This window comes from Staurois parvus, unplaced genomic scaffold (assembly GCF_062004578.1).
Source record: "Staurois parvus isolate SC_StPar_1 unplaced genomic scaffold, SC_StPar_1.0 ptg000207l, whole genome shotgun sequence".
NCBI lineage: Eukaryota > Metazoa > Chordata > Amphibia > Anura > Ranidae > Staurois > Staurois parvus.
In genome coordinates, this window is record NW_028318003.1 from 2,967,865 (window position 1) to 2,980,343 (window position 12,479).

General features: G+C 39.9%; 1 protein-coding gene across 2 annotated transcripts in view; it reads right to left on the reverse strand.

The window, feature by feature from the left end:
- The window catches only part of POU2F3 (POU class 2 homeobox 3), a 160,809-nt gene that overhangs the window by 13,673 nt on the left and 134,657 nt on the right, over positions 1-12,479 (reverse strand). For both annotated transcript variants that reach the window (XM_089678645.1, XM_089678646.1), the window contains exons 6-7: positions 8,794-8,879; positions 8,502-8,678 (exon numbers count right to left, since the gene is read on the reverse strand). In XM_089678645.1, the coding sequence (XP_089534771.1) occupies positions 8,502-8,678; positions 8,794-8,879 (263 nt within the window). The remainder of the gene's footprint in view (positions 1-8,501; positions 8,679-8,793; positions 8,880-12,479) is intronic.

The window sequence follows — 12,479 nt, forward strand, 5'->3', positions numbered from 1 at the left end:
ATAGATGGTTCGAATCTGGGTTGGTTCAGCAGGGAACGGCCAATTTATGTATGGGCAGGCTGAGTGTACCCAAGTCAATCGACTTGGGTACAACCAGCACATCGGATTTCTAGAATGCGATTACTGCCAGTGGCTATAGCCACTAGCAAGAATCATTATGTTCACCCCGCACCCTCCTCACTACTGGGAGAAAACAATAGCTTCGTGGGAAGGATTGCTCCACAAACACTGACTGTGTTGATGGAGGAATCAAGCAATTTTCTTTCTTGCAACCAACGGCTGCAGGAAAGAAAATCGTATAATCCATGGCCTGCCTTAGCGACACCATCACCGCAGGAACATTTGTTCTGTCCAATAACACCATGAATGCATGAACATTTGTTCCTTCCAATGGCATCTCGATGCAAGGACATTTTTTCCATGCCAACGACATGTTGCAGGGACACCACCAATACAGGGACATTTTTTCCTTATTGTGAAATCACCAACACAGCGAATCTTTTTCCTTCCAGTGACACCGACGCAGGGACATTTTTTCCTAAGCTGATATTACTGATACAGGAATATTTTTCCTTATATCAATGTTGGCCTTTTTTTCCCCTTGAAATTGTTAGCCCTATATTTTTCTGATGGGACAGAGTGTGCACTCTTCAGTACGCTGTGGTGTTTCACAACCATTAACACTATTTTATTGCATGACACGACCATTACATGCAGTTGGTCTCCAAGCTGTGTGCACCGTTATGAGTCCCTCCAACTATTCTATCCAGTGGCTGCAGTTTGCCATCTTTGCCCTGGGCACTGGATGACCTTGGCTTGCACTTGCAAGAGGTAAAATTAACTTTATTGTTCAGCACATGGATCGTTCAGACACAGGCTCTATAAATAAGCCCCCCGTAGGCAGCAAAATATGCTCAAAGAAGGATCCTGGGTTGAGCGTTTGTGCTGAGCAGCAGGGCCAGTGCTTCCACTAGGCAGCCGCCTAGGGCACATTACCACCTAGGGGCGCCTGGGCGCAGCACACGCTAGCACTGTGTGAGACGCTGCTACGTCATGAATAATCCTTCAGCTGAGGGGAGGAAAAAATGACAGAGGAAGATGCCAGATGTCTGGGGCCAGTGTAGCAGCTGAGCTGCTGCTCTTTCCAGTGTTCCTCTTAGACTCAGTCCCTTATTGCAAGTTGGCTGGCAGCTGCTGATCACTGTGGCATTTCAGCCCTTCTGTTCAAATAAGTTGGTGCAGAGCTAAATAGTAATACATATTAATAAACATACTGCCATGCAATTTCAAATAAATGTGGATAGGTGATATCACCTTAAGGTGATTAATCGTGATATATAGTTCAAAATAATCGTGTGGATCAATCAGAGATCACAATTCCAAAGTGTGTGGACGTCCTGATCCGGGAGTGACAACAGGTGCAAGCCACACGAATGGGTAAAAAACGCACTCACCAGATGTGCGTTTAGAATGCACAATAATAAATCCTGCGTCATCAGGTTATAGAAAGGTCATCAGATCTCGGGTCAGGTTACCATACGAGTCACTATCCCAGCTCCACAGAAAAGGTCACCAGAAACCGCTACCAGGTATCACCATCAGGGTCATCTATCCTCCAAAAAGGGCACTGTGAATGATGACACTCACACAGAGTGCCCAATGAGAGACCACATAGTGTGATATTGCTTAAGGTACCTTTTTATTCAAGGATAATAGGTGCAATGGTAAAAACAAACTTTCAAAAAGTTCCAAAAGTTACTGACCATGTATTCAGGGTATGCTGTGGTTAGATGTCCAGTTGCTGTTGCCCCCCTGATGCGTTTCGTGCATTGCACATAGTCATAGGGATAAGGGCTTACAGCCTGGGCATCTGTGCTAGTGCTATTTATATTCTGCAGTGAAGAAACTATTTGAAGCGCCTGCCATCTTGCCGGCTATCGGCGCATGCGCAGATAATCGGCGCCATCTTGCCGACCTACAGCGCATGCGCGGACCGCCGGCGCCATTTTGTTGTGGATCCTATATGTGATCCCTTACTTAGAAAACAGTCTCCTCTAATGCGGTGCGGCCATTTTATCGGCAGTACTCCAAGGACAACGGAGAGGAAGCACAGGTCTTTGTCATGAACTGTGCATATAATGGGAAGAGAGACTCCATACAAAAATATCCATCATTAGAGATGAAAGCCTTTATAAAGCTATGGTAATAATAGGGTATTTGCTAATAATCCCCTATGGGCACAAATAATGTGCAAAGCCCACCCTATTTACACATAAATACCAATATGTATTATGTGTAATTAGATGAATATATCAATATGTAAATTTATAAATAAGTCCACATCTTATTTCTTCCCCTTAAAATAATAAGCATAAGACAAAAATAAAAATATAAATAGCACAATTAATGTAATACATATAAATATAATACAGATACATGGTCAGATAAAAATTACACGTATAAAACTGAAATACAAAGTCAAAAGATAAAATATCAACATAAATCAGGTTTAGGCTTTTTGTAAAGACCCCTGCCTACCTAAAGGACACAAAACAAGTACTCCAGGATATTAGTAACATTACCACAAATGAGTGTACTTTTCTTGTCACAGCGGATGTGGCATCTTTGTACACGAACATAAAACATTCAGATGGGATGGAGGCTGTTGAATTTTTCTTAAATAATTTTAACCATATGTCAGATCTACAGAGGGATTTCATTTTAACTTTACTAGACTTCGCAATGACGAGGAATTATTTCTGGTTTGGCCATAAATTTTATCTGCAAACAAAGGGCGTAGCCATGGGGGCAAAATTTGCCCCCAGCCTGGCGAACCTCTTTATGGCCAGGTGGGAGGAGGATGTCATCTATGCAAGAGAGTGGCCGGAACTCTCTTTTTATCGTAGATATATAGATGACATCCTCCTCATTTGGAACAGTGAAGAACAAGCATTATTAAACTTTCACCACTTTGAATTTTAATTCTTCAAACATTACGCTCACGTTTGAATACAGTCGGGTTAGTGTCAATTTCCTAGATTTAGTATTAATGAATCACAATGGTAAAATAGAGACGGAAACTTACTTCAAACCAACAGACAGAAATGGTTACATTTCAACGGACAGCTGCCACCACCCCGTTTGGTTACGCAATATTCCAAAGGGGCAGTTTTCCAGAATCAAACGCAACTGTACCAAAGTAGATGCATACTATAAGAAAGCAGTAATCAAAGGGAAGTTTGTTGAGAAAGGGTATGATGAATCTACCCTGAACCATACCATTGACATCATAGGGAAATCTGACAGATTTGATGTTGAATACCATTTCTACACAAAAAAAAAAAGCGGATATGCCCTTTCATAACTAACTATTCCACACAATATAAAAAGATAGCCAGTATTATTAATAATAAGTGGAAGATTTTGATGACTGATCCAATTCTGAGTACTATATTACCAGAGAAACCGGAAATCATTTTCCGGAAAGTGACATCACTCAGGAATAAAATTGCCCCCAATATAGTAGATCCTCCTAAAAGCATAACTATGATCACTAACCTAAAAGGTTTTTACCCATGTTAAAAATGTGTCATCTGCCGATGTAGTAAATATACGAATAAGAGTAATTATTTCTTATCTACAGCAAGAGGCAAACATCATATTATTGAGGATTTTATTACTTGTACAAGCAGATTCGTAGTGTACTTGCTCCAATGCCCTTGCAACCTTCAATATGTTGGACGCACTACTAGACGCCTCAGGGACAGATTAAAAGGAGCATGTCAATAACATAAAAAAGGGGTATAGGGAACATTCGTTGTCGCATCATTACAAGATCCATCATAACAAAGATCCATCGTCTCTCAGATTTATGGGCATAGGCATTATCAATGCCCACTGGCGAGGAACAAATAAAAAACGAGCAGTGTCACAGCTCGAATCGAGATGGATCTATGAACTAGGCTCCCTACACCCCAGAGGATTGAACATAGACTTTGATCTAAACTGCTTTCTGGATAATAGCTAGGATGAATAGGGCGTATAGTTAGTATTCTTCTGTTTTCCATATGTATATATATATTGAGATTCATATATTTTAATGACACCGCTGTATCCAATTAGTTACATTTTGGTGTTAATATTATGTATTCCTCGTCATTGCTTTTAATTGGCTCATTGTTTTATTACTTATTGTCTATTATATGTATTTTGTGTTTTTAATCCGGATTTTTATCTGATGTATTTTTATCTGATGCATTTTTAACCTGATTTAGGTTGATATTTTATCTTTTGACTTTGTATTTCAGTTTTATACGTGTAATTTTTATCTGACCATGTATCTGTATTATATTTATATGTATTACATTAATTGTGCTATTTATATTTTTATTTTTGTCTTATGCTTATTATTTTAAGGGGAAGAAATAAGATGTGGACTTATTTATACATTTACATATTGATATATTCATCTAATTACACATAATACATATTGGTATTTATGTGTAAATAGGGTGGGCTTTGCACATTATTTGTGCCCATAGGGGATTATTAGCAAATACCCTATTATTACCATAGCTTTATAAAGGCTTTCATCTCTAATGATGGATATTTTTGTATGGAGTCTCTCTTCCCATTATATGCACAGTTCATGACAAAGACCTGTGCTTCCTCTCAGTTGTCCTTGGAGTACTGCCGATAAAATGGCCGCACCTCATTAGAGGAGACTGTTTTCCAAGTAAGGGATCACATATAGGATCCACAACAAAATGGTGCCGGCGGTCCGCGCATGCGCTGTAGGTCGGCAAGATGGCGCCGATGATCTGCGCATGCACCGATAGCCGGCAAGATGGCGGGCGCTTCAAATCGCTTTTTCACTGCAGAATATAAATAGCACTAGCACAGATGCCCAGGCTGTAAGCCCTTATCCCTATGACTATGTGCAATGCACGAAACGCATCAGGGGGGCAACAGCAACTGGACATCTAACCACAGCATACCCTGAATACATGGTCAGTAACTTTTGGAACTTTTTGATTGTTTTTACCATTGCACCTATTATCCTTGAATAAAAAGGTACCTTAAGCAATATCACACTATGTGGTCTCTCAGTGGGCACTCTGTGTGAGTGTCATCATTCACAGTGCCCTTTTGGAGGATAGATGACCCTGATGGCGATACCTGGTAGCGGTTTCTGGTGACCTTTTCTGTGGAGCTGGGATAGTGACTCGTATGGTAACCTGACCCGAGATCTGATGACCTTTCTATAACCTGATGACGCAGGATTTATTATTGTGCATTCTAAACGCACATCTGGTGAGTGCGTTTTTTACCCATTCGTGTGGCTTGCACCTGTTGTCACTCCCGGATCAGGACGTCCACACACTTTGGAATTGTGATCTCTGATTGATCCACATGATTATTTTGAACTATATATTATTATTATTACTACGAGTTTATATAGCGCCAAAGGGTTTGCTCAGCGCTGTACAATATATATCACGATTAATCACCTTAAGGTGATATCACCTATCCACATTTATTTGAAATTGCATGGCAGTATGTTTATTAATATGTATTACTATTTAGCGCTGCACCAACTTATTTGAACATATATACTATTGGAGGTTTTCTTTTGGTTGCCTTTCGGTGTATCAGCTGCTTATTTATTTGAATACATATATATGTGTGTATATATGTATCTACATATATATCTACATACATATACATATATATATATACATATATATATATATATATATATATATATATATATATATATATATATATATATATATATATATATATATACACACACACACACATACATATATATATACATACATATATATATACACACACACACATACACATACTCTTTGTTGTTCTTTTGGTAGCGCTCACTAAAATCTCACTAAAATTTCAGCCCTTCTCTTCCCATTCATCAGCGCAGGTGGAGCTGCACCTGCGGAGGAAAGTAATGTCTGACTCTGATGTCTCATGTGCGAGTGTGAACCAGCCAGCCAGACATCCATCACTTGTGCAATGTGTCAGTGAGTGATGACATCATTACGTTCCCACAGCCTGCTCTTCTAGTGCCTGCTTGGCCTGCTGAACTGTGTCAGTTTTGGTGGTAGTGAGTTGTGTCGGATCTGACACCGTGTGGGATCATTCAGTTCAGCTGCCTGCTGTCAGAGTGTTTTACCCCTCCTTTGCCTGGGGAATTCCAGCCTGGGATCTGTCAGAGTGCGGGAACCATCAACTTCCAGTCACTGCAACTACCACCCTGCCACTGCCAGCAACAGATCTAGTCCGTCCGTGACTGATAAATTTATTTTAATTTGCAAAAATAAGGGTCCTAAGATGCCACCAGCACCAATAATAAAGACAAAATCAGTTTCGTGTTTTGTTGATTTAATATGTTCTAGTGTTTTTAATTTTTTTTTGGGGGGGGCGGGGGCACAAGTAGCAGGTCTTGCCTAGGGCGCAAAATAGTCTAGCATCAGTCCTGCTGAGCAACAAAATTCATTTTACCGTTTGGAATTGATGTGTGGCTCCTAAAGTTTGCTGAATTGTGTGTGGGAGGAACGGACCTCAGATGAGTGAGCACCTGTGAGATGGAGTTAAAGACTTCAGAGGTCTTAGGAACAGCCTCATCATTTGTAAGGAACATATCAAATTTGAGTATTTTGGGAATTTTGTTTCATTTTACTGCTGTTGTGAAGTCTTCAGTACAATACTTAAATTTATAATTTAAACTACAACTCGTGTATTCCCTGCCCTGGCTAACCAATACCCACATTTTCAGAGATCTTGCCAACCCTATGCGAGTCCTGTTCAATACAGTACAGATTGTTAGAAGATGAATATATAAAACTTGGTATTAGAATTGTTAGGATGTTGCCGGTATGTGACAGCTAAATTATGAATAACCCAATAAGACTATAATCTTTACAAAAATAGCAGAAGGTGTCTGAAAGTTGCACAGCCATTTAAAGCTGCATTCAGAAAAACAGAATACATACATAGTGAACTGTCTTATGTGCCAAACAATTTGTAATCTTGTTCTTCTTGTCTTGGGATACAGATATCCCTGCTAGACAACATAGCCAGGTCAGTGACCACACCTTTCATCATTACAGGTCAGCAATATAGCCTCGTCTGCTAAGTGGACAATGAAGGAGCATCATCACAGTAATGAACTTATTTAAGCTGCTTGGAGGAAATTGGATGAAATCACAGTCACAAATAGTAACATGAAAGAAAAACTGAACCCCTATCTTATTTGCATAACAGCAATTCTTCAGCATCCAGTGGTGCTCACTTTAACTTTAGCTCTGATCTCTTCCAAAGGGGCTTAGCAGAGTGATGTTAATACAAAGTCAATCTGAGTCTCTGCCTGAAAATGGATTCCCTTCTTTAGCAGAGACCATGTGTCTTGACCATGTGACAGGGCTTCAGAGAGTTTCACTTCTGGGCAAGAGTAAATTTTATTTTCAATCTGTGATTATTATTCTGTAGCATAAATGTGGCAGTCAAATTCTGTGAATAGCAGACAGCCTGAAAATTATGGGCAGCACAGTGGCTAAATGGTTAGCACTTCCACCTGGCAGTACTAGGGTTGTTGGTTTGAATTTTAACCACGGCACCACCTGCCTGGAGTTTGCATGTTCTCCTTGTGCCTGCATGGGTTTCCTCTGGGTACTCTGGTTTCCTCCCACACTCCAAAGACATGCTGGTAGGTAAACTGGCTCCTGTCTAAATTGGCCCTAGTATGTGTATGTACGAATGTGAGTTAGGGAACGTAGATTGTATGCCCCTTGAGGGTTAGGGACGAATGTGAATGTACAATGTAAAGCACTGCGTAAATTGACGGCACTATACAAGTACCTAAAATAAACAAATAAAATTGGAGCAAAGTCAGACAGACAACCCCTTCCCCACTCAATGCAATGCTAGGTGCCTATGTGGAATATTTAAAAGCCTGGGTATTGCCACATGGGATGCCAGGGTAGAAGGTGGGGGAAGATTGTCTTTTATACTTTAATCCTTCTGTGCAACTATGGCTTTCTGAAGGTTGAAGTCCATTAACTTTTGACTGGATGGAAAACAAAATGTAATTACTGTTGCTTTATGATGCATGCTCCTTTGTGCCAATGTTGCTTTATACTTTTTAAATGGTTTTCACTGGGGTACAGATAAGATCTGTAGATACATACAATTTTTATGAAGTAATATAAAAATGGTGTATATAATATATATTAGCAGGCAACAAAAATTAGGGGAGCACTAAAATGACCATGCTATATACAGTAAGCACAGGCTCTAAGTAGGTTCTAAAACATTGCACTGTAGTAAAATATCAATTTATCAATATCATTGCGTAAATGCCATGCAGAATAATAAAATTTGAATTAATATTTATGTGTAGTATTTTATATCCTGTAGCCTATACATAAGCCCACTAATGCACTGGTAGCCACAGCAAAAGAATACATCCTTACCTGTGTAAAGCCAAGTTTTATTCTTCTCTGCTTGAATGTTTTAGCAAACTTTTCCAGTTCTTCTAAATCACTGGGTTCATCTGGAGCAACAGATATGTGTTTTGGAGGATGCAAATGCTGTCCTATTTCCAAATGAGGTTCTACAGAAGAACCTGAAAGGCCGGGCCGTCCAACTGCCTATGTCAAAAGCACAAATTGATTAATGACATTTGGTCTCTAGCACTATTGTAAATGTTGTCCAAATTGGTTTTATCTAGATATGTAAATATGGCATGCAAGAAAGGTACCATACCTGGTTAACCAGGCTCATTCCAGTTTGAGACTGCAATGAACCACCTTGTTGATGAGGCAAAGCAATTAGATTTGGTTGAAGAAGACCTAAAATTAGAAAAGAAAATCTTACTTTAGTATAACATCATTAAAGAGGTTCTAAAGTCAAAACACTTTTTTTTACCCTAATGCATGCTCTACATTAGAGAATGTTACCCCAACATTTCACATTCCTGATATTTGCATGCTGTACCATGTACTTACATAAAAATAAGTATCCTGCTCTTTGTATTGCTTTGTGTGTACAATGTACTTGTATAGAAAAGTATCCTGTTCTCTTTGTATTGCTTCCTTTGTGTGAAATCCCTGGTGATCCTGCCAGTCCCTCTGCTTTTCTATGAAAAACTGACTACACTAAGCATGAAAGCACAGTGTGGTTAGTTCTCCAGCTGTGCTGGAAACTCAGTGTGCTCTCCAATGATCAAACTTGTCCTGATACACAACCCTCTGCACAGACATTCGCTGGGAAGATTAGTGTACTGCTGTTTCTCCTCCCCCAGCTCTCTGAGCTCCTGCTGAAAACAGAGGGTATGTAATCATTCATTTAAAAAAGGTATTTATAATGTTTTTTGTATACACAAATGTTTGTTTTATCTTTCATTGTTAAACAAAATGAGGGTTTATATACACTATATTGCCAAAAGTATTGCGACACCCCTCCAAATCATTGGATTCAGGTGTTCCAATCCCCTCCATGGCCACAGGTGCATAAAATCAAGCACCTAGGCATGCAGACTACTTCTACAAACATTTGTGAAAGAATGGGTCGCTCTCAGGAGCTCAGTGCAATAAGTCCATCTGTGAAATTTCCTTGCTAATAAATATTCCACAGTCAACTGTTATTGGTAATATAACAAAGTGGAAGCAACTGGGAACAACAGCAACTCAGCCATGAAGTGGTAGGCCATGCTGAAGCGCACAATGCGCAGAAGTTGCCAACTGTCTGCAGAGTAAATAGCTAAAAGAACTCCAAAAACATTGTGTGGCCTTCAGATTAGCACAACAGTGTGTAGAGAGCTTCATGGGATTGGTTTCCATGGCCGAGCAGCTGCATCCAAGCTTTACATCACCAAGTGCAGTGCAAAGCACCGGATGCAGTGGTGTAAAGCACGCCACCACTGGACTCTAGAGCAGTGGAGACATGTTCTCTGGAGTGATGAATCCCGCTTCTCTGGCAATCCGACGGACTTGTCTGGGTTTGGCGGTTGCCAGGAGAACGGTACTTGCTTGACTGCATTGTGCCAAGTGTAAAGTTTGGTGGAGGGGGGATTATGGTGTGGGGTTGTTTTTCAGGGGTTGGGCTTGGCCTCTTAGTTCCAGTGAAGGGAACTCTTTGGGCGTCAGAATACCAAAGACATTTTGGACAACTTAATGCTCCCAACTTTGTGGGAACAGTTTGGGGATGGCCCCTTCCTGTTCCAACATGACTGCGCACCAGTGCACAAAGTAAGGTCCATAAAGACACAAATGAGTGAGTTTGGAGTGGAGGAACTTGACTGGCCTGCACAGAGTCCTGACCTCAACCCGATAGAACACCTTTGGGATGAATTAGAGTGGAGACTGTCAGCCAGGCCTTCTCGTCCGACATCAGTGCCTGACCTCACAAATGCTCTTCTGGAAGAAGAGTCAAACATTCCCATAGACACTCCTAAACCTTGTAGACAGCCTTCCCAGAAAAGTTGAAGCTGTTATAGCTGCAAAGGGTGGGCCAACTCAGTATTGAACCCTATGGACTAAGGCTGGGATTCCATTAAAGTTCATGTGAGTGTAAAGGTGGGTGTCCCAATACTTTTGGCAAGAATGAATACTTTAAAGTGTTACTAAACCCAGGATCCTGCATCCACTATATCTGGTCTCCCAAAATACACAGAACATGGAAGTGCAATTATTTTAGTAAATATAAACTGCTAAACACTTTTTCTCATCAGCAGTTGGATCAGTCTTGTGACTTCTATCAGTGTTCAGCAGAGAACTGGTTAAAACTTTTAGGAGGAGGAGTTTTTTCTGTTCTAGGAGGATGAAAAACCCTTTACCTCTGTCTGGACAGTGCTGATTGGCCCTGTGCTGATCACATGCACTCTCCCAAGAGTGATAAGGAGATAAGACGTGGACATTTGAACAAGAGGAGGAGCAGAGAAGTCAGGATCAAACAGCCTTTTTACACAATGTATAGGATTAATCCCTTAGGTTCCACAGTGAGTATAACAAGCATGCTTTACTGCATATACAGACTGATTTTACTGTTGTGGGTTTAGTAAAACTTTAAAAAGGTAAAAAAAAAAAAAAAGAAAAAAAGAAGAACTCCCCACTACTGGTTCTCTCCTTCCCATCTATATAAACTTATAGGCAGCTGTGGAAGCATGCAGTGCGTTCCTATGTGATTCATAGCATGAACTGGGGCTTAGCTTGTATGCTGAACAAAAAGAATCCATATGTGTATGGCCAGTGCTGCTGATATTACACACCTTGTAGAAAAAGCGGTAGCTAAAGAGAAAATGCTGTAGGAAATTGTTTTCCCTCTATATAGCTTTTTCTTTCTGCATTGAAACATCATTGCAGCAGGCAACTGCAGTATCCTAACCAGTGCGGTCACACTATTCAAAGACTTAGTTTAATCAACATAGTTAAGATGTAATAAAATTGTAGTCATTGAAAAGAAAAAAAGAAACCAACGCTTCCCGTAGTATCATGTAACACCATCCCCATCTGTCCCTGGTCCCAAAAGAACCTTTCTTCCAATACCTTCAGAAGTTGGAGACAAGTTATAGGTTTGTTCATATAAGTTATAATATTGGCCTTTGTTAAACCACCATTTTACTTAACTTTCCCATCAAACTCTTTTCATTTACTGTGTATACTGTGCAGAAAACAAAATAAAATCCCTGTGATTCAATGTAAACATATTCACAAATATGTTACTTAATAAAATAAACCTATATATGGCTCTTTTCTGTACAAATGTGCAGTCCCTGAAAAAAAACAGCAACTTCAAGGGTTCCCAAGGAAGTCTGCAGTGCTAAAGCACATAGCCAGTGATGTCATCAGGTTTGTGAGGAATGCACTCAACTTTCAAAAGAATAGAAGAGTGAGAGGGCTGCGCCCTTTCATGTTGTTGGATAAAGCATTGCATATTCTAGGTGTGATGTCAATTTGTTTTACATGTAATTAAGAGATTTTATGCTATTAGCAAACTTCTCTCTTTTTGACCTATGATGCTGAGGCACTGAGTGTGTAATGGATTGGCAAGATCAAAAACAAGAAAAGCGGTTTTGTCTCTCAATATGGAAAAGTACAAAATTACCTTTTTTATTTAATAAAGACCAAAAGAATCTGGTAAGTCAATTCAAAAAATGGGATAGCATGGTGGTGGGGAAAGTTCACAGCCAAGTGTCATTTTTTTTTTAACAACTTGTAGGATTCACATAGGACATTGAAGACTTGTGAGTGCTGCAGGTTATTATTATTACTATTATACAGGATTTATATAGCGCCAACAGTTTGCTCAGCACTTTACAATATAACAGGAGACAATACAGCAACAATACAGTTCAATACAAGAGGGTTAGGATGGCCCTGCTCCTTGGAGCTTACAATCTAAGAGTTATTGCAAAGACCGCACTATTCATACAAAGAAGTGGAAGTTTTTGC